The sequence below is a fragment of the Bactrocera neohumeralis genome, chromosome 6 (genome assembly GCF_024586455.1).
Source record: "Bactrocera neohumeralis isolate Rockhampton chromosome 6, APGP_CSIRO_Bneo_wtdbg2-racon-allhic-juicebox.fasta_v2, whole genome shotgun sequence".
Lineage (NCBI taxonomy): Eukaryota > Metazoa > Arthropoda > Insecta > Diptera > Tephritidae > Bactrocera > Bactrocera neohumeralis.
In genome coordinates, this window is record NC_065923.1 from 21,668,125 (window position 1) to 21,688,265 (window position 20,141).

Consider the following 20,141-nt stretch of genomic DNA (forward strand, 5'->3'; position numbering starts at 1 on the left):
TTACTTCGTTGTAGCGAACATGAAATGTTACTTATACGCCCTGAAGTATATTTCATTATAATATTTCAGTTAGATATTAATGGGGTAAAATTCGAATAATTTTAAACCAGTTGATGGTAATCTTCCTTATGCAAAATGAATTTTAAAGATACTTCGTTTCTCATTTTACATTGTGACAAAAAAGTACTCGGAAATTGTAAATACAAAAATTATCAATTATTCATCAATATTTACTTTGTCGCCTTCAAATTAATCCTCGCCAGATGTAATATTTTTATGCCAACGATTTTCCAGTCCTCGAAACAATTTTCATAAACACTTTTTGGGATGGCCTTCAAATCAGCTCCTTCAGCGAATTTTGTTTTGCTATTGTGATCAAATTGAAAAGTGATTTTTTAATTTATACTTCGCGTGTTCTTCGAATCGGTAAATTTTTTTTTCTGTAAGTTGGTAGTACTGTTAGTGACATCTATGCTAAATGAAATGAATTTATTATTATTGTGCTATTATTTATTATGACTAGAAAATTCGTTGGCATAAGTGTATTGCAGAGGGAGGGAATTACTTTGAAGAGAATGAAATGGACAAAATTCACCTTTCAATTTGATCACAGTAGGATTGACTGAAAACGAGTTCCACGGAGCGGCAATTTCAGTTTGGAGAAAAAGAAAAAATTACACGGTGCCAAGTCTGGTGAATACGCTGGTTGATCGATAGTATTTAATGCGTTTTTGGCTTTAAATTCGGTCACAATCGTGGCTCGATGGGAAAAATTTCATCTTTATCGGAACGAGTCGAGCAAGAACGCGTTTCATACCCAAAATATTCACCAAAATCATTCGAACGGACCCGCGAAAGATGTCGAGTTCACTTGCTTTCCCTCTTCCACTTTCCAGATGATTTTCAAGCACCATATCCTTCACTTTTTTAACATTTTCATCATTTGAGAGGTCGTCCAGAAGGAGGCGTGTCTTCAACGACGATCTTTGAAGGCTTTGTATCACTCGTAGGTTTGTGTTTTTGATAAAGCTAAATCACCGTAAGCTTTTTCAAACATTTGAATGATTCAAGATACTTAATTTGGTTAGAAATAGAAAATTTGAGACAAATTCTCTGTTCGATATTTTTATCTATTGTAAAAATCGCAACGCACTACTGATGTGTGCCGACTTAAGCAGCTGCTGTAAACAAACTGGTTGCCAGATCGCGCTCATATTTGCCATAGTAATTAAGGACTGTCCTACCAATTTAGCAAAGTATATACATATTTTTTGAAATTTAATTACAATTTCCATGTGCTTTTTTGTCACAAAGTATATTCGATCCACTTTGCTTTAGCAAAAGTATACTTGTAGTTCTACCATAATCACAGTCATGCTTTTATACCACAGTTGCTAATGTTGAATTTTAGCTCGATTTTGTTGCGTTGAGCAATTACTGAAAATCCAGAATCTGGCATATTTTAGTCAAATTGTGGTCATGATCGATTGGTAATTCTATCATCGTAATTCGAATATATGTACATTTTCTATCATAATCCTGCTCTTCCTAAACAGCGAAGTTCTTCAAATTTCGCAAAAATCAGACATTTTATTATTAATTTTAAAATATTGGATTTACATTTTCGACTTTTAACAAATTGAACAAGAAACTACTGATGTATGAAATTTGTGCCATGAAAATTCAAGATGCAAACTCTTCAAAATTTGGGAAATGGACAAAATTAAATCAAAAACTACGCTCTCACACCATGATTTCGCTCCTTATAACGCTTTTTGTGAAGGAGAACAGAAAAGACAACCGAAAATATCACCTTCCAAAAGTGGTATTTATTCGTTACTCTCAATACGGAGCTCTACACCGTATAAATCATAAAAGTAAACTACCAAAACTATGATAAATTCCTAGTCTGGTGAACAAGTCTTCGTGGAATTACTTCGTATTGCATTGACTCTTCTTCTTTATGGCCGTCCCACAGTTCTCTTATATGAAAAGTATTGCATTGACTACTGTAAATATATAAATATCATATAAATAGTTAGTAAAACATAAGAACATGCCACTTATAAATACCGCCATCAAGTAATTCGCTGTACAGTGTTCGATGTAATGCCGCCTGAATTATTCATCGTTTATTAATTCTTGAATATTTCTGAATATGCCTATATGATTTGCAGACTATCGATACAAGCTTACCCCAAAATCTGCGTACATTTGTATTGAGCGATACACTTAAGGATCGTACACATGAGTTTTGCATTGAATAAGTACCGGCTCGCAAGCAAAGTAAAGTACAGAAAGTCATAGTAACTCATTGGTAAAGTTTGAAATGTAGTTAATATTTGGTTATGTCATTAAAAGTATTGTGTGCAAATCACATACATGTATGTATGTACATAGATATTTTGTAAAAAAAAAAACTGTTCGAAAATGTTTTAAAAATAAATTTGATTGTAAACTTGCAGAACCGCGTTTGTGTATTTCACGGCCGAGGCTACACGATGCAAAGGTTAGCGAGACCACCGCCTTCGCCAAAGAATTTTTACGCGCTCAAGCGTATGATTGAAACAGGCGAGGTCAATCTCTACTACATTTAGGCGAAGTTATGGTAAAATGCAATAATTCTCGCTTTGGAATAAAAAAGTTTTTCGAAATTGTAGATTTGTCAAGTTTTTATTTATTTTTTGATTTGTATTGTATGTAGTATTTTCCTGAGTAGATATTTTTTAGTAAGCTCAAAGCTCGAAAAATGTAAATTTTGCTTTTTGTGCTCACAGGATTTCTTGAAGTAAAGCCATAATATTGTAGAGGGTCGAACAAATTTTTCAAAATTAAGGTTTACACGAAGCCTTTTTTCTTAGCATCTATGTTGTACATAATTACAACAAAATAATTCTGAGGCCATGGAAACAATGACAAAAAAATTGCTAATCTTTTCTTAGTGTACCAAGCTTATACGGGAAATTTCTATTCTACACAGCAAGTATTCGCCAAAGTCAGTTTACTGAAAAAAAGGAAAACATTTCACTCAATCGATAATGTCGAGTTGGAAGCAAGCATCTGTTTTGAAGATCTCGAAGATTCACACTATCGAACTGGTATTAAAATTTGGAAAATTCCAGTATATTACACAAGTTGGAGCAAAATTTTCATTCGGAAATATGTTTTTAAGCCACTGACTTTTCAGGCACGTAGTATTTCGCTTATGGTCCAACTCGCGATCCGTAAATATCTCCACAAAACAGCAACGACTATTTGTTTCAAAGTGGGCCGACCATAGATAATAACCAATAATATAACTCTGTCATCAGAAATCTCTACTAATGAAGTGATTCAAATGTCAAACAGTTGTCAAAATTTGAGAGCTGGTTTAACAGTTATCCCTCTAGGGGCTTCTAGGCCTCTAAAAAACAACTCTTTTTTGATAGTTATGCAGCCAGTTTCAAACAAACGTTACAAAAACCACATGTGTTTCATTTCAGTGGTGGTATTTCTAATTTGAGCTTTGCATTATTCAAAGTATTGTCCATTTGAAGCTATAACATTTTCACGTATTTCTGGTAATTTGTAGATTCCATACCAAAAGAACTGTGCCGGCATTGCGGCCAAGAATCAAGCCAATTTTTGATACCCTATTCTGTTATGAACCGCAACCTAGTGATGGCGTTCTGCATGGACCGGAACAATTAGAAGTTAGAATGGGCAAAGTCTGGGCTCGAAGTCAGCGTTTTCGCAGTAGTTTTTTAACCGAACTTACAACATGAGGCCGAGCGTTATAATAATAGAAAATTATTGCTCGTGTTTAGTAGTCGCAAATTCCGGGTATTTTGCGAAAGTGGCTCGCTCTAATTTGATGAGTTATTGTCAGTAGCGTTTCCCATTAATGCTTTCACTTGGTTTTAGAATCTTATAATTTAGTACAGTAAGCTCTTTTGATGCCACCAAATAAGAAGCATTACCTTGGCGTCAAAGTTTCGGCTGTGCCATTGATTTGGCACATTGGCCAAACTTCACATAGCATTTTTTGCATGTAGGTTTGTTGTAATGAACCATTTGTGTTAACCAGTAACAATCCGAAAGCAAAAACAACTTATTTTGTAGTGTTCAAGTTTCTGACACACAAAATTGTCTTTCAACGTCGTTTGGACTCAATTCACCAAATCTTCTTACTTTTTTATGTATCCGGGAGCCTTTAAACGTTTTGAAATTATCACTTATGGGACTAAGAAAGATTCTTCGAGCTCTGGCAACAATCTTCATGGATAACGCTACCAGTTCCTCATCTAAAAATTTGTTTTACCGCCTAGGAAGTTCTTCCAAACCAAACTTACAATTTTTAAATCATACAAACCACTTTTGGCACGTTCGTTCTGATAGCGCATGTTCACTATAAGATTCCACCGAAATATGATAACTTTCAGCTGAGGTTTTCTTCACATTAAGGGGTTATATACAGTTAGAAGGCCGAAAAAAGCGAATTTTCCAGAATTTTTCCTTACTAAACTTTTAGATTTATTACTACAAAATTTTGTACAAGTATAACAGTACTTTTTAACTGTATTTTAAGCCTTAGTATTAGTAAAAATATTTCTTTAGAAAGGAACTACAGCTGATCTCCGGCAGCTCCTCCACTATATCTCTCAACTGGATCCTCTGATATTAAAAATCCGAACAGATTTCGTTAAAGTAATGTTAAATCTAGGAAAGCAAATCGAAGGAATAAATAAAATAATAAAATAATTTTGACAAAATGGCGGTTTCTAAAAAAATCGATTTTTGACCGAAATTTCGGCCTTAAATTTTTAAATTTTATCAAAAAAATTACTAAAAAATATATTTAAAAAGCTCGTGTTAAATTTTGAGACTAATCGGTATAGCCGTTTTCAAGTAAATTTGGTCACCGAAAAAATGTTTGAGAAAAAAAAATTGGAATGCACTTTGAAAGCACTCTGAAACGCCTTTACAAATTCGCGTGTAACTTCGAAAATATTCAATGGAACGTTATGAAATTTTCTATGTGTATTCTTAAATATATGCACATTAAGAAAATAAAATACAATAAATCGATTTTTTGAAAATTCAAACTGCATATAACACCTTAAAGCAATGAACAAGAACTCTTCGAAGAAAACACTTCTTCACACAAAGTACGACTGATTTGCATAAAGAAAAAGTTGTTTTAAAAGTTTGACATATACTGAAAAAGACACACGTAGACAGTTGCTTTCCTACACATGTTCGGAATATTGGTAGACGAATATAGTTATAGACTCAATCGATTTCACTTAGGCTCAGATAATAATTTGCATTCAGACAGAAAAACGCGCAAGTCACTATCAAATCACTGATCAATAGGATTTGATAAATTTTAAGTCTATATTTACTCTTCATTATTAGGCATACCACTTTATCCTTAAGAAATCTATAAAAAGAGGTTTATTTATGTTACTCGATTTCGAATTAGTTTCGAGTGACTTCTTAAAAGATTCGCTACATAATTTCATACTACGTTTATAACTAAATATTATATACATATATACGTTATCCCATCTTCATCTGAATTGTTTTCTTTTTTCAAACACGCTTCCATTGCAACTTCTATATACAGTTACTTTTCTCGTTTCAAAGCCATTTTCTCATTCATGTGTCTACTCTAATACGCAATATGTGCCCATCTCTCATCTATGATATAAAAATATTTGTTTTTTGTTTTTGTTTTTAATTTTGATTTGCTTGAAAATTATTTCTAAAAAATAAACTGTTGTTTGTTCTATTCGTAATATAAATAATCGGTTTGATTTTCTACATTATTTCAATAATTATTTCAATTTTAATTTATTATATTTTTTTTTCATTTAAAGGGCTATCCACGATGTCAAGGCGAATGTATACCATTACGTGCGAATAGCGTTTAAAATTTCACAAGAACAATAAATAATAAACACACACAGTCAATAATTAGAAAAAAAATTACATACACATGCAAGTATATTTACTTAGAAGCAACCAGACTAAGAGAAACAATTAAGTACAGTTAAATGGCCTTGAGAATTTTTCAAATAAACTGAACTCATACTCGATTTGTGTGGTTTTATGAAACACACATACAGACACATACATAAAAATATATACTTTAGAACCGCAGCGCATTTTTTATGTTTGTGTGTATGTTTTACCCAAATGCGAAAGAGAAAAAGAATTTTGACAACGAAAAATTGAAAAATTGAAAATTTTAAGAAAATAAGCGAACACGTTAGAAGCAAATTGTTTGTATGTTGAAACTTGAGGGCGTACCACACGATATAAATGCAACCTAAAAGACATAGAAAACATTAAGAATTTGTTTTATTGAAAATTGTGAAAATTTGTGTGACAAAAATTACAACTAATTACTAACGAGTGAAATACAGTTAATGGAACAAAACGCTTTAAAAATAAGTTAATTTAGTTAAACTAAATGGAAATTAACTAATTCATAATTTTTATATTATTTAGTGTTAAATGTAGCCATTGCATGCATGCATACAAGTACAGTATCGGTTGAAATATTGGCATTTTATGATTTTGTTTACAATTTTTTAGTACTATTTCGAGTATGTTATGAAAAAAATGGAATAAATTGTGTTCGAATTTTTAATTAAAAAATTGTTGATTTGCTTTGAAGTTAATTATTTTTTTTATAAATTCTCCTTTTTATGAATTTTTCAGTGTATAGAAATCCGAATTTCGAGTTTCTACGTAAAATCTTATTTATTTAATTTTACGGTTTGTGATCCAAAGGTTAGTCCGTAAAATACCATTTTGAGCCAAACTGACATCAAAAAAACACATTTTTTACCCATTTTAATACAAATCGTGAATATTTATTTTTAAATAAATAGATAGCTGAGGATAAATATAAACCAATACATGTTGGTGGCACTTGATCCAATTTTCCTTTCATTTCGTAAAAGCCTTGGTTGGGATGGCCTTCAGCGCTTTCAGCAAATCACAAAACAATTTTCAAGCGGAATTTCAGTTTCGGGTAACCAAATGACACAAAGATGGCCTGCTAGAATGCCGCATTGCATCTTCGTGGTGAAAATCCAGACACACTGCTCACAAATCGGGTCATTTACGACGAATTGCTTCTCATAGACTGCCTCAAAATGGCCAAGTAGAACTCCTTATTGATCGTTTTGCTCTGTGGAACGAGTTTACGGTAAACCACACCACAATAGTAAACGATAGTCCCCACCTTGATTTTGTATCGATTCTAACGGAGTTTTTCGATTTCGACCATTTTTAGAGCCCCGGTATTGAAGTAGTATTCGTAAACCCAGTTCTAATCACTAGTAATGATGCATTTGAGAGAGCTATGTTTTGAGTCGATCCATAAGAGTTGTAGAGATCTTCTGCTATTTCATTGATGTCACGATTTTCAAGCACTGTTTCTTTAACTTTAACAGCGATAGATGGATTACCATTGATGATGATGGATAGATAGATGACCATTGCTGAATACTTTACGCCACTCAAACACTTATGTTCGTAATAAGGTAGACTTCACAAATCATTTCTGCAACATTCTCAACGATTCCATTGCCGTGATTCCATTGGAAACATAAAATTTCGAAGAAACGAATTTGCTTCAAATCTGGTGAATACGTTTTTGGCTTTAAATTCGGTCACAATCGTGGATCGTTGCGATGGTGCATTATCATCGAGTAAAATCCATGAATTGTTCTTTTACGATTACGGTCGTTTTCGACGGATGTTCTTAGATTAGAACCCCTTATTGACCGTTTGTCCCTTCAGAACACTTTCGTGAGCGCCAAATCTCGAATATCGAAAAAAACGAAAACGGCTCGACTCGTTTTTTTCGCCCCATTCCGATTATTTTTTGCGTTGTTTGGATGTCATACTCATAAACCCATATCTATTCGGCAGTTATTAAGTTCCCCTTGAATTAGTAATGGGTTGTTGTACGATCAGGCATGTCCAAAGAGATCTGTTTACGATACTCCTTGTGAAAAAAAATTGACCTTATCCGAACGAGTCGAGCAAAAACACATTTCATACCCAAAATCATTCGAACTAACTCACGAGAAATGTCTAGTTCTCTTGTCATCTCTCTAACATTTGCCTGTCGATTTTCAAGCACCATATGCTTCACTTTTTGAATATTTTCAACAGTTGAAGCGATCGAAGGTCGTCCAAAACGAGCCATATCTTTAACGATCTCTTGAACTTGAAGGCTTTGTACCACTCGTGGGCTTGTGTTTTTGATAAAACTCAATCATCGTAAGCCTTATTCAACATTCGCAACAAAATTTGATTAGAACTTGAGACAAATTCTTTGCTCGACCGTATGAAATTGAAGCCATGCAGAAATTTGATCAAAAATATAAACTCAAATTCGGATAGTTTCATAAAATCATAACCTCAGAGAGCCCATATCTAAATCAAATATCTAGTGATCTCTGAGCCTATTAATAGCACGAAAAGTAGGAAAACAATATTAAATTAGGCCAGCGTTGCTGAATAGTTAGTTTAATAATTTTATAAAACTTCAAATTACTTTAATATTTCGGTATATACAGTTAAGCTGCTTCTTACCAAGCTCTGATTGGAACAAATCTCATAATGAATCAATAATATTTGATTATTTATTTAGAGGAGAAATGTCTCAATAATATTGTATATTTCATATAAGCATATTGTGACATATACAGTTCCTTAAGCAAAAACCGCTACTTAATCGATAATTAAAAACTTTTCTAACGCATTAGTTTTCAAAAAATTTCTATATTTTTTCACATTATATGTATATAAATATATTCCGATACAACATGTATGTATGTATGCATGCTTATTATAAAAATAATATTAAGGCGATGATGTGTCCAAAATATCATAACGGTATACGGTACTCTCGCTTAGCATAGAAGTTTAACATAACAAACACCTCAACACGCTTTTAAATATAATTTTTAAGTAACGGCAATTTATTTTATTTAGTTTAATACTTTAAATGAATTGTAAATTAATATAAATTAAATATAATCAATACATGAAATCACGAAATAAATTATATATATTTTTTGTCAATTTACTTTTGAAAAAAAAAAATTATGTTTACCATGCAACTCTGCACTGAAACAATATAAAATGGATTTTTGTTTAAAATTGTTTTATTTTTTTTTTTACTTTCATCAAATGTTGGGAACGTCTGTAGTGTTTTATATGATTTTTCACTTTATTGAAAACTTTCAGTTCGAATGTTTCTGTTATCAGTTTGAATTCCAATTTATAGATTTATAGCGTTGCAGCAGTAGTTGTTTGTATTGAATTGTAGTTGTAGTGGCAGTTGTAATAGTTTTTTTTTAATCAAAACTTCTACTAAACCCAATTGGATGCGATGGACAAAATTTCAAATTGTCACATAAACAAAAACAAACATCAAATGATTTTACACATAAGCCATCTCAAAATTGACCACTGTTGAACGTACACCAATTCAATTAAATACAAAACTCATTTATAAAGCGGTAAGTACTAAACACGAATAAGTGAATTCTTTCTTTAATTTGCACTTTTTCATGTTTTTTGTTAATTTTTTTTTATGCTGAGATATTTTTTGAAAATTTTTTTTTAATAAAAATTTATTACTTTTTATTTATTTTTGTTGTTTTTAGGGCCATAAAATATAAAAAATATAATGTAAGCAGTATGAGTATAAAGGCTGATCCATTTCTAGGTTCCCTCATTTTTAAAGAAAAAACACAGAAACTTCAAATTTAATAGGGAATAATTATTGTCATTCGAAAGCACATTCTCTAACATTTATTTTTTGAAGTTTATCTCTTTCAAATGTTGGACGCGGCTACGTCTCAGATGGTTCATCCGTTAAGGCCAATTTTCGATGACTCGTTCGAGTATTTCGACTGGTAACTGGCGAATAACACGCCTGATGTTTTTTTTTGCAAGGTCTGAATCGAAGCGGGATTGTCCGCATAGACTTTAGACTGTACATATCCCTACAGGAAAAAGTATGACGGTGTTATATCATACGATCTTGGTGCAAATCGACCGGCAAAAAGACGTGAAATGATCTGCTCACCGAAGTGTCCTCTCTATAAATACATTGATAAATGCGATGTGTGGAAAGTCGCGCCGTCATGTTGAAACCAAATGTCGCTGAGATCACAAGCTTCAATTTCAGATATCAAATAGTCGTTTATCATAGTTTTGTCCCCAGGGAGGTTGATTACTTATTTAAACCTACTGGGATTGTAACCCCCCCTCATTAGGAACTCGGCATGGAACATGTCTTGGAGTTGTTTCCAATATCTCTCTCTGCCTACTCCTTATCCCTTACGCAGCATTTCCTTAATGAGACCCTACCGCGATGAAGGGTTCGGGTCTTATCATGTTAGTGGATGCCGCGGAGCGGGCGAGCTCATCAACTAGATAACGGCTACGTTCTCACCGGCATAATTTTTGAAAAAATATAGGCCGATGATTCCACCGGCTCACAAACCACACCAAACTGTTCTTTTTTCTGGATGAAATGGGACCTCCTAAATCTCTCTATCGAGCGGCTTCAGTTCTTGCACGCTTCCGTCAGTCCGAGTTGCAGCGAACTACGCCGCATCGACTCTCCACAGTCTTCGTGAACCCTCTCATGGTATTTTCTTCAGTGCGTGCTGGACGTGGTCTATTTAACAAAAATTAATTTGTACCGAATCCTCAATTCCTAAAATGTACTAAATGAGCCTAATAGACTATATTTTTTCATTTCTTAAGCCTTGCCTTGGAGGCACGGTTAGTCAACTCAAGTCTAGTGCTGCCTTCTTACTATCAGAATAGATAGTCACTTCTGGCTGCACTCTGGAGCAGTAAATCTAGCGTTTTCTTAACAACAACCTGTGAAATAGTCTGTCGTCAGGAAATCTGAAACTGAAGTTGATACAAAAGTCCTGACAATTTAAGAAAATAAGCTGCTTCATGATGATAAAAAGACGTCAGAAAAGCTTCGGAACGATATCTTTAAAACTAAGGAACACATTTAACACTATTCTTAATAATTTTATTTTTTGTTGGGCTAGTTAATACTTTCCCCTTGATAAATTCTTCAGCATTATTTTGTTTGTTTTAAGCAATTAATTTTGTCAATTCATTCAAAAAATGTTGGCGTAAATGCAAATTAATGTTTTCTTTAATCAAAAGTGAGCAACGCTGACACACACATCACTGTTTACGTTCCACAAGCACTAACATCCAAACAGCACCTCACTAGTGGCGCACTAACACACGCACAGCATCTGAACATCATGAAAAAGTTTTCTAATCTGCATATGTAAATAGATTTGCAGTAATTATGCAGCACACACACAAAACATCCACCCACAAGCGCATGCCACATGCCACATGCCACTACTTAATGCCACCATCAACAAGTTGTTGTTGTTGCCATTGTTGTCCAGCAACGCTTCGACACATACTTACATACATACCCTATGTAGCGCCATTGTGTCGAATGTGTCAAATTAACTCAACATTTCCTTTGCTTTCTTTGTCAATTTGATTTGCCATTGCAGGACTTCAAGGAGTTCACCGATGCCGAGGGTGTAATTTCGCTTCCAACGTCGGACTTCCACAAACCCGTTTGCCTGGAGATGCGTATGGCCGCCAATCAGGCGAACCGACAACTGCGCGCCAATCAATATGGTTTGCTGGCCCCACCTACGCACATGGCCGGTCAATTGATGCCCACGTCACAGCCACAGCTGGTCGGCGGGCTAGCTGCCACGACTGGCGACGCGCATGCCGAAGTCATTTTCTCGATTGGCGGTGGTGGTGGTGGCGTCGGCGTTCTGCGTACACCACGCCATCTGCCCCACCACACTGCCACTGGCCTTGCGCCAATTGCATCGCAATCATCATCCACCTCGTCATCGTATGGCACCACTACGTCCACGACGATTGCGCTGCCACTGGACACACCATTTCGTTACCCACCTTTCATCACCAGCTGCAGCAATAATAATTTCAATTATAACTTTAATAATAATTTCAATACAACATCGGTGGGTGCGTGTCCGGGTCTATCAATGGCCACCGGTAATGTTGCGCTGACATTGGGTAGCAATTTGAATAACAACTTCAATGTCAATATAAACAATAATAACAATGCCGATTTGGCGAGCGTCGATAGTTCGGACACGTATGCCAGCTGCCAAACACATCCATTTCATTCACAAGGTGATCTCACTGCCGATTTGGCCGACGAAGCGTGCGCGCTGGACATTGACATGGATAATTTGTATATAAATCCATTGGAGAAGGAGACGACAACCTCGACCGGCACAACCGGCTACATCGTTGGACTGCCACCGACCGGGGCTAGCGGCTTGACAGCGTTGGGACTGGCGCGTTCGCAGGTTAAGAAGAGCGCATCTGGCGATACGGCACTGCGTAATTTGGCCGCTGGCGGTCTGAGTCCTATGGATGAGATATATCAAAATTTCGAAGTGCAAGAGCGTGGTAGTCGCGTCAGTCTCAATGAGAATCCAGTGCCAAAACATCGTAAGACGCGTTTCCAAAGCTTCACTTCGATGCCAAGCGGCGCCGGTGCAACGAATAAGCCGCGTGCGCGTTTCGAAGAGGTCAAAATCATACAGGACGGTGTGAGCGGTAGCCACGAAAGTAGTCCGGCCAGCAGCGGGAGTAAAAAGAAACGTTCCTCTTTTATGCCCGGTAAAAGTTTAGCCACTGCCACCAAGCTGATCAATCAGCATCTGTTCGGTATACAGAATGTTGGACAAAAAGGTATGACGAAGCACCCAATACTTCAAATATTTATCTAGATTCTATAATACTTTGTCACATTATCGTTGCAGCGAAATTCGAAAGTAAACATTCCTCCTCGATAGACTCTATCGATGCCTCACCAAATCTCGAACAACATCGCCGCTCCAAATCGATACTCAAAAACAAGTCGGATATCTCGCGCGTACTTGCCGACCCGGAGAGTGAGCGTCTACTCGCCGACAATATGTCGGGTTCGGGTGTTTCCGACAACGGCACTGTCATGGTATTTATTAAAATTACTAAGTGAATATGTATATCTACGGTACAACTAATCGAAATTCAGTTTTGCTTGCAGGGCGAATCTGGCAGCGATTACTCACCGAATAAATTACCTCACTCAATTTTAGCCAAGTCTATTTCCCCACCACCATTACGGCATCGCATGTTGATACAGCAACGTTCCGGACCGGCGACCCTACAATCGCGTCCAACCAAATTTCAAACACCACGTTATCCCGAGGAGCAAGCGCTACGTCAAGTCAAACCGATGCTGGCGCGTGCTTCGGCCACGTCGCATATGTCCGGCGACAGTCGTTACGATTCGACTAATAGAGATAGCAGTTTAGGTAAATAAACGTCCGAAGTTTACCAATACGAACACTGGTAAAGTTACAGCGCAAAATTTACCGTTATTTGTGTTCTTTTAAAAAGAAAAAAATCACATTTGTGTATTTACTTGTTACCATTAACCAGTCATTTTCGAAGCCGCATTATAAATCCTTATAAAACTCATCAATATACATTCATCATGTCGAGTCTCCATTGTGCACAAGGGGCAACACCGCATGTTAGCCATTGTTAGCCGTATTCGCATTCCGAATTGAAGTCGTTCGTCGGTATGAAAAATTCCAAATTCTACCGCTTTTAGTACAACGCTAAACTAAGAGTTGTAGTCTTTTTTTTTTTTTTGCAAATCACTTCAATACACAAAGCTTCGGTACGATTTGGCTTAAAAAGTATATGTTTCAAGTTCAAAAGCACCAATTCGCACTTAAAGCTTAAAAGCACGAAGAGCATCTTTTATTTTTGAATTATTTTATGTAAATATATATAGCTAATGAAAATATGAAATATAAGTATGTATATTCTTGAGATAAATAACAGATTGGTTAGACAATAATTAACCTCAAAATTTAATGTGGAAGAATTAAAAAAAAAGACATATACAAAACTCTATACTTATTCAAATACTCGAGGTAAAAATTGGACATCAGGATATATTTAATATGTTGTAATAATTTATAAGAATCACAAAATTGTTGTTCTCCACTACAAGCTTTGATCTATTAATCTACTCTATTTCTAATTCTCTTCTTCTCTGATCCGAATCTTGGTAATATTACTAATTCTCAAGCAATGAGGTCCAAAAGTATAAGTATGATCCAACAGTTAGAGAATGTATAATTCGCTGATTACTATTCATCAAAAGATATCGATAATACTCGTACCATAGAGTCAAGTAAAACGGAATGAATGCTCAGAGCCTTTACTTTCACTAAACAACTACGCCTTTCTTATCCAATTCAAGGGGTTACATGGGAGTTACAGCCTTCTTAAACAATTTTTTCAATATAATAAATTAAATATTTTATTAGAATTTTTTATTGTTACAAATTTCATGAAGATCGGTTGAGTAGTTCTCGAGAAATCTTATCAACCGACTTCCAAAACAAACTTTCGAGAAAACGCGTTTAAAGACGGCGCTCCTAACCTAGCTAGCCTCGAGCACACAAGTTCTCGGATCAATTTAGGACAATATTCTAGAGATGTTGTAGAATTTAATAAGACAATAAAAAAATCGATTTTTTGAAACCCCTAAACCCATGTAACCCCTGTAAGGCTGGTATGGTCTTCAGTACCTTCAGTGAATTTTCATTTTTTCCAATAAATAATATTGATATCCTCTGCTATCTCTCTGACGCCCATACGACGATTTTCAAGTACTACTTCTTTAACTTTTTCGGAGTCCTCGTTATTAACAGAAGTGAATGGACGACATAAGCAAATTGTTGATGACTTCACGACCTTCACTGAATGCTTTGTGCCACTCAAGTACTTAAATTCGCGATAATGTAGACTCCCCAAAATACTTTTACAATATTTTCAATGATAACGTAGCCACAAAATGTCAAGCAAACTCGGTGTTCAATGGTTTTCGTTGGTGAAAATCGCCAGTCCAACGTTTCCCGTCGTTTAAAAAAGCTTTACCAATTGATACACTTCAGATGAACATAAAAAAGAAGGTTGTACCGAGATAGGAAAGAAATTTTTTACCGATTCGGTTTGCACGCGTATTTTAAATGAATAGGATGCCATGTTTTGAAGAATGTGTTTAATATCTTTATATATTTTTATAAGCACTTTTTGGGATGCCCTTCAGCTTCTTCAGGGAATTTTGTTTTATCTCTTCGATCGACTGAAAACGACTTCCATCCCGAGGATTGTTAACTTTTTTGCATGTCAAACTCATAAACCCATGTCTCATCGGCAATTATAATGCTCTCCATGAATGTGAGATCGGAATTCGCTTCATCTAGCGTGTCCAAAGAGACCTGTTACGGTAATATTTTTGGAAAAAAAAGTCAGCTTTATCAGGACGAGTCGAGCAAGAAGACGTTTCATACCCATTTTGGTGGATAAATCATTCAAACGGACTTGCGAGAGATGTCGAGCTCCCTTGCCATTTCTCTAACATTTGCCTGACGTTTTTCAAGCACCATATCCTTCACTTTTGTCATATTTTCATCAGTTGAAGAAGTCGAAGGTCGTCCAGAACGAGGCAAGTCTTCGACGATCTCTCGACCATTTTAGAATGCTTTATACCACTCGTAGATTTGTGGTTTTGATATAACCGAAACGCCTTTTCCAACATACGCAATGATTCTGCCAATGAAACTTTGTTAGAAATACAACATTTGAGTTATATTAAATTACAAAAATTAAAGTAAAAATAATTTGATAATTGAATTTCAAAAATTTTAAGGTTTCTCATCTTCCTCCTTCCGACCTCAGATCACCCGTAAATTAGTTTTCCATTTTTGTTACCACAACAGGCCAAATAGGCGTATTTGAGACCGGTGGCGCAGTTTATTGACGGGTCGGTAGACTCCGGTTCAAATTCTATTTTGGACCCAAGAGTTTAGGACAGAAATTATAGTATGTAATAGAATAGATAGTTCAAAATAAGAACGAGGAAATTTCTTATTCATATACTGATCGACTACTTACCACGGTTTGAACCACGTGTATACTAATGTACATACTTTCACTATTATATAGAAGTATTCACAATTCACATTACACAAATATATACTTGTATATGTATATTGTCCTCTAAACTGAAAAATAACGTATCATCAGCCTTCATAACTTTACAAGCGAAGGAAAAACTATACAACAGAAACCACTCATATTGAAACAAAATTTTAGTTTTGGTTATAAAATGGTTACATATTGTTTATATATGACAGTGGAAGCTTAAAATTTTATGCTGCGTGTATATATGTAACAATGAATGTGATTCACTTGACAATAGAAAACTCAATTTCGAATTTTTTGATGATACGTTATTTTGCATTTTAGGTGACGATATGTATATTACATTAAATTTATTGACCAGGCTTAAAATAATATTTTTATGATTCTTTATCCGCGCTTTAGACTCGGAGACCACTTTCACATCCAACGTGAATATACGCAGCGATCTCGGTGATGGTGGTGCGACAGTAAGCAACGGCGAAGCAGGCGGTTCAAGCGATGAAAATCGTTCGCTACTACAACGTGGCAACTCTGATGAGCAGAATGAGCGAGATGACGGTGCTGGCGGTGATGCTGGCGCCACGTAGCAATTACTGAAAAAGCCAAAGAGCGAATAATAACGCCTACTTTCCGCTCCCTCCGACAGTGACAGTGATAGTGAATAAAACGCTTAGCAGCCAGCGATTATGCATGCAAAACAAAAGTAAAAACAAAAACAAACAAACAAAAAGTAAAACTTATATTACATTTTATATTATAATTAAAATTCATATACACACAAGTATATACACATAGAAACATACAAACATTTACTTATACATACATACATGCATATGTACATATGTAAGAGTAATGTTTGAAACGGCATGTGAAATGAAAAGCAATGAACTCTAACTCTAGCATTTAAGTGGAGTAAAAGTTATTTAGAACGTACATACATACTTACATACATACATTAAACTAAGCAGATTCACCTACAAGGAGGCACAACGCTGTATATAAAAATGCTAAAGGCAAAATCCAAAATATATATATTATATTAGCTAATATTCGCAGCAGTGAGCGAGTGCTTTGCAGCAATTGAAGATTAAATGCATTAAAATTTCGAATTATTTTACATACATACAAACATATGACTCATGTATAAAAAATTCCCTTGGTCGGCTCACAAGAAAGCAAAAATTCAAAAAATATATTATTCAAAAAAAAATAGCTCCATTTTTATACAATAACTTCAGAATAGAACAATATTTACCAAAAATCGCTTTTTACCTGCATACATACATACATATAAATATATATACATATATACCTATATACTCAGATTCGAAATTCATATATGTACATACATGCATAATATGTGTACATAGTATGTTATATTAGCGCAAATGCATATTTATGTATATACATTCACCAATATACACGCATACATATTTACATAGATTAGCAATAAAAAGTGCTTAAATAATTTTTGATCGAAATTTTGAAAAAAAATCTGTATAAAAAATCTCCTGCCTCATGCACATTTGTACAACTATGACACACACATACACAACTTAGCTTACTAAAGCCGTGTTAAATAATCTTTAAGGGAATAGTAACGCAAACAATCCAAATTCACATTCGCGAGCATAAAAAATGCACTACATTAAAATTTTATGTTCAAGTATTTATATAAAAAACTTAAAGTATGTATGTTTTTATTAATTTCTGTTCAATTAAGCTATAATATACATATGTAGTATGCAGCTTTTACTGGACTATTTGATTGTGGGAATTTTAAGCTTTTTAATTTTATTGAATCATCCATCTGATCAAATTTGACCCGGACTGACAATTTCCAGCTATTTCGATATATTTGTTATAGACACGGCTGAAAGCTACCTTGAGTGCTTTTAACGAATTTATTAAATAATCCATCTGATCAAATTTGACCCGGACTGACAATTTCCAACAATTTCGATATACTTCTTATAGACACTGCTGGAAGTTATCTTGACTGCTTTCAACGAATTTAGTATATAATCCATCTGATCTTATTTGACCCGGACTGACAATTTTCAACAATTTCGATATAAAAGTATTTGTTATAAGCCACAGCCGGAAGCTGCCTTGATTGCCTTCAACAAGTGAAATTTATTAACTTTAATGGACTCATTGCGCGCTTCAAGAAGCATATTTTTCAGTTTCGGAAAAAAATCTCAGGAAGCTTAATCGGGCGAGCACGTTGGCAGAGCGATCACTCTTGTTTCATATTTGGCTAAAAAGTCAGTTACAATCATGCAATAGAACGGCGTATTGTCATGGTGAAAAATCCATGAATTTTCTGCCCACAAGTCCGGTCGTTTATGATGAATTGCTTCACGTAGGCCCCTCAAAACGGTCAAGTAGTATTTCACAATTTAACCCTGTGAAACGCATTCATAGTAAACCATACCACGGCAATAAAACAAAACGATAAGTATCAACTTGCTTTTTATACCGACTTTTATGTTATATTTCGGTTTCGACTAATTTTTGGAGCGACATTGGCTTGGACAGTTTCGACGACATATAAAAATCCATAAACCCACGTTTCGTCAGCAATAGTGATGCATTTGACAAAGGTAGGGTTCTCAACTACGACGTCATATCTTTTGCGACTTCTCCACAAAGTCGTTTTTGCCAAAACTTCAGTTCTTTTGTTATGAGTATAGAATTAACGCGGTTCATACACAAAACATTAACCAAAATGTGTTAAGTCGATTCATGACAGATGTGAAGATCCTGTAAAATGAGTTTCAAGCACTGTTTCTGTAACTTATTTTTGACGTTAACGTCATTAACAGAAGTGGATGGACGACTCGTATGAGGCAAGATTTCGGTGTCTTTTAGACCTTCACTTCTGCTACTCGCATAGTTGTGTTCGAATTAAAGTAATCTTCTCGAAACAGTTCTCCAAAATTTTCAACGTTTCTGTAGACGCGATTTTTTCAGGAATACAAAATATTAAGCAAACTCGCTGTTTAATTTTTTCGCCATGGTCAAATTCTATTATATTATACGCGCAGTCTAAACGCGAAAGTCCAGATCACATTTGCTCAGAAGGTATATCATAAATGGATTAAGAATTCGGTTTTCTCAAATATTCTTCAATTAAGATTTTTTAAAATTTTTTGGGGTCAAGAAGTCTTCATAGGATAAGAGCAGTTATTATGAGCACCGCTTTCCGTACAAAATGAAGCACATAACCATTAAATTATGATTTCGTCTAAAAATGCTAACGACTCCACCGTCTTTGATTAGAGAATTCTGTATTAAAATAATGTTCAGCATTTCAAATTTCTAAGAACATATTAAAGTTATATGCTAGGGTACAGTCAACCAAATATACAGTATTATTACATTTATTATTTTTAGGGTTCCAAAATAGATTTCAGATAAATACAAATGTACCGAAACCGATCTTCTATGCTTTTTTCAATCCACACACTCGTATGTACATATATCTCTATATTCGGGGATATTCGATGTGAGTGAGTTAGTTCTACAATAACACTACTCAACAAATGTGAAGGAAAAATGTTCGACTATTGTGCTAAGAGGTCTGTTGGGTATTTTAGGTGTTCTGATTACGAATTTGTGTGAAAAAATTCCCCACCACGTACAACTATTTTTGTCATTTTAATAAATGGTGGTGGTTTGACCAGCACACCCCTTGACTACAACACACAAAATTTTAAGGGTTAAGAATTTATGTTTTAGTCACACAGTTAAACAGCCTCTAACATCTTCTTTATTGACGTAGACACCGCCTAGGTGGTTACAGGTGTGCCTCAAATATCACAGTCGCTAAATGACTGTAAACTAGAGTAATTAATCTTTGAAAAAACGATCTCTACTAACTTGATTAACATGTTTCATACAATATTTTCATAACATTTGACTTCTTAGATTTAAAAGAGTGTTTCACTTTAGCCTAAACAACATTTCCTTCGAAATAAACTTTTGTTAAGGCTCTCTTCTACGATATTTCCTCCCTAAATGCG

The 20,141-nt window shown here is 34.9% G+C and overlaps 1 protein-coding gene across 10 annotated transcripts in view; it reads left to right on the top strand.

Annotated features, from left to right (window-relative positions):
• The window catches only part of LOC126763101 (potassium voltage-gated channel protein Shab), a 225,180-nt gene extending 205,718 nt beyond the window's left edge, over positions 1-19,462 (top strand). For 5 of the 10 annotated variants that reach the window (XM_050480311.1, XM_050480310.1, XM_050480316.1 and 2 more), the window contains 4 exons: positions 11,583-12,813; positions 12,885-13,078; positions 13,139-13,421; positions 16,516-19,462. In XM_050480311.1, coding sequence (XP_050336268.1) covers positions 11,583-12,813; positions 12,885-13,078; positions 13,139-13,421; positions 16,516-16,700 — 1,893 coding nt within the window. In that variant the 3' untranslated portion in view covers positions 16,701-19,462. Of the gene's footprint in view, positions 1-2,465; positions 2,609-5,861; positions 9,074-11,582; positions 12,814-12,884; positions 13,079-13,138; positions 13,422-16,515 lie in introns of those variants that run through there. The other 5 variants (XM_050480319.1, XM_050480314.1, XM_050480320.1 and 2 more) reach the window with 3 other exon arrangements.
• The last annotated feature ends 679 nt before the right edge of the window (positions 19,463-20,141 follow it).